The sequence below is a fragment of the Zingiber officinale genome, chromosome 1A (assembly GCF_018446385.1).
Source record: "Zingiber officinale cultivar Zhangliang chromosome 1A, Zo_v1.1, whole genome shotgun sequence".
In the NCBI taxonomy this organism is placed as follows: Eukaryota; Viridiplantae; Streptophyta; class Magnoliopsida; order Zingiberales; family Zingiberaceae; genus Zingiber; species Zingiber officinale.
This window is the reverse complement of record NC_055987.1, coordinates 183,682,310-183,685,234: the sequence shown is the minus strand read 5'-3', so window position 1 is coordinate 183,685,234 and position 2,925 is coordinate 183,682,310. Positions and strand designations below refer to the sequence as shown.

General features: G+C 48.6%; 1 protein-coding gene across 1 annotated transcript; it reads left to right on the top strand.

Moving 5' to 3' along the window:
• Positions 1–339: 339 nt before the first annotated feature.
• Positions 340–2,348, top strand: LOC122038611 (protein kinase PINOID 2-like). Its single transcript, XM_042598417.1, has 2 exons — positions 340–1,030; positions 1,123–2,348. Exons 1-2 carry the CDS (start codon positions 405–407, stop codon positions 2,018–2,020), a joined length of 1,524 nt encoding a protein of 507 aa, XP_042454351.1. The 5' UTR covers positions 340–404; the 3' UTR covers positions 2,021–2,348.
• The last annotated feature ends 577 nt before the right edge of the window (positions 2,349–2,925 follow it).

Sequence of the window (2,925 nt, the reverse complement as noted above, 5' to 3'; positions counted from 1 at the left end):
GTCTTGTCATCCGTAAGTACTCGAGTTACGAGGGACATCTTAATTTTCAAGACAATTGATTAAATACTGTAAGTATTATGCACTTCTCTATATTTTTCTCATTGCAATTAATTATTCTTACATTTATTCACAAGATTTATCTTACTTATAAAATTATACTCAAACTTATCATTGTAAAATGATATAAAATATTAATCAATTTTTTATTTGTAAAAAAAATCATAAAACCTTTTAAGTATTTATATATATGTAAAAATAAATTTTAAATTTATGACTTTTAAATTACTATAATGACCTTCTCAGTCACACTCATTGTCTCTTCGCTTTCTTAATTAGAATTTAGCCTCTATATATACATGCGAAAGAAGTGAAGTGATGAGCTGTAGAATTGCGTCTCCAAATCCATGCACCCCTCCACCCGTTCTCGCCGACGCCCCATGGAGGCCGCCGCCTTGGCCGGCCGCGATGATTCCGACCGAGACAGCGTCCGATCCTCCTTCAGCACCGCCATCGACTCCCGCCGCAGTTGGATCAGCGACATCAGCTTCGGCAGTTCCAGCTCGGTCTCCCTACGCTCCCACTTCACCGCCAGCGATACCGGTGGCGCTGGCCCTCACCAACCGAAGATGAAGCCCCACAAGGCGAACCAGGCCGAATGGGAGGCCATCCGCCGCCTCCGCGTCGCCTCCTCCGGCCAAATCCGCCTCGACCACTTCCGCCTTCTCCGCCGCCTCGGCAGCGGCGACCTCGGCAACGTGTACCTGTGCGAGCTCCGCGCCCCCGCACCTGCCTGCCTCTACGCCATGAAGGTGGTAGACCGTGAGGCCCTTGCCTTCCGCAAGAAGCTCCATCGCGCGGAGATCGAGAAGGACATCCTTCGCACCCTTGACCATCCTTTTCTCCCCACCCTCTATGCTGACTTCGAAGCTGCCCACTACTCCTGCCTCCTCATGGAGTTCTGCCCCGGAGGAGACCTCCATGTCCTCCGCCAGCGACAAGCAGGCCGCCGCTTCCCCATCTCCTCCGCCAGGTAAATTTGTCAAATCCCCTTATTGTAATGCCACAACAATCCGTCTCCGTACCGGTGGAGCATTTTGACAAACAAAACTCCTGCGTTCATAGGTTTTATGCGGCGGAGACGTTGTTGGCGCTGGAGTACCTCCATATGATGGGGGTGGTCTACCGGGATTTGAAGCCGGAAAACATCCTCGTGAGGGACGACGGCCACATCATGCTCTCTGACTTCGATCTCTCCCTCAAGTGCGACGTCGTCCCCAAACTCCACATGATGCAGCGCCTCGGCAGCGGAAAGCTCCCGGCGAAGAGCACCGCCGCATCCTGCGTGCCTCCCATGCAACCCGTCCTCTCCTGCTTCTATGGCGGCGACAAAAAGGCAAAGCGGCCACCGCCGAAAAAGAACCCCTGCGCGGACGACCCGGAAGAGACGGAGCAGGAGAATCAGATCGAGGTCGACCCGGAACTGGTGGCGGAGCCGATCGCTGCGCGGTCCAAGTCGTTCGTGGGCACGCACGAGTACCTCGCACCGGAGGTGATCTCCGGCGGAGGCCACGGCAGCGCCGTCGACTGGTGGGCCCTCGGAGTGTTCCTCTACGAGATGATCCACGGCCGGACGCCATTCAAGGGCGAGGACAACGAGAAGACCCTCGTCAACATCCTCAAGCAACCGCTCGAGTTCCCGCCGACGCCATCCCCAACAGATCCCAACAAGAACACGGACGACGCGGCGAATGCCCGAGATCTGATCGCGAAGCTGCTGGTGAAGAACCCCAAAAAGCGCATCGGAAGCACCAAGGGCGCCGCCGAGATCAAGCGGCACGAGTTCTTCAAAGGCGTCAACTGGGCGCTCATCAGGTCGGTAAGCCCACCGGATGTGCCCAGAAACAGAGCAACGAGGAGCAGCAGCAGCAGAGCACCCGCTGTGACGGTGGCGCAAAAGCTGAACAAAAAGCAAAAGGATCACGAGCCTTACAAAATCCCTCACCACATTGATTACTTCTAACTACTCCGAGAGCGGTCTCTCTCTATCGCTTTTGCGTGCGTATATACCATTTAGAATTCCATCATGGCAAATTTTAATTTACCCTCTAAAATTTAATTTAATTTGATTTATTGTCTCAAGAATCAAATTAAACTTTAGAGGGGAAAAATTAAAAATTCCTCCACCTTATCCAGTTATTTAGCGTTGCACTATCTGTTTGTTATGCTTTTGCTCTCACACTTCGTTTCCTTGTTTGTCTTTTGGGTCCTTGTAGTCTTTTGACTTGAGAGTTATCATTGTCATGGTCTCTCTTTTGGTGAACTTGAAACCTTTCTTTAGGTTTTATATATATTTTGACTATATTAAAAAGGTAGCCAAGTGCATGCGTATGCATGGAAATCCTTCCTTTCCTTCCAAATCTCTTAAATACGCACGTAGCGCAGTATTTAAATACGTAGCGCAGAGGCATGCATGCAATCATGGAAGACTTTGCATGATTTGCATGCATGTATATCTGTATCTGCACCATGTTGACCAGTGGATTGAGTGGGAGAAAAAACCATAACTTTCTCATTATCTCACTTAGATAAAATATGATGTTTCATAATCACTAGTTTTAAAACATGCATGGGACTCTTGTCACTGTAATTATTCAACTTGTGATGGACAAAATGATCGATCTACCAGAGTAATCATGCATGCCAAGAATCCAATAGCTAGAAATTGTAATGGCAAATATCCATGCAATGATGGGACTCTCTTCCCTTAGATATGCCACTCCAATTGATCATTTTTTTTTTTACCTTGAGAACAAACGAATTTATGAAACTCTCCCTGATATATAGCCGCCAATCATGCCTTCACTCTCCAACTCTTGAGTGCGTATAAAACACTCGAATGATGAAGTGCAATAGATGTTGGTTAGT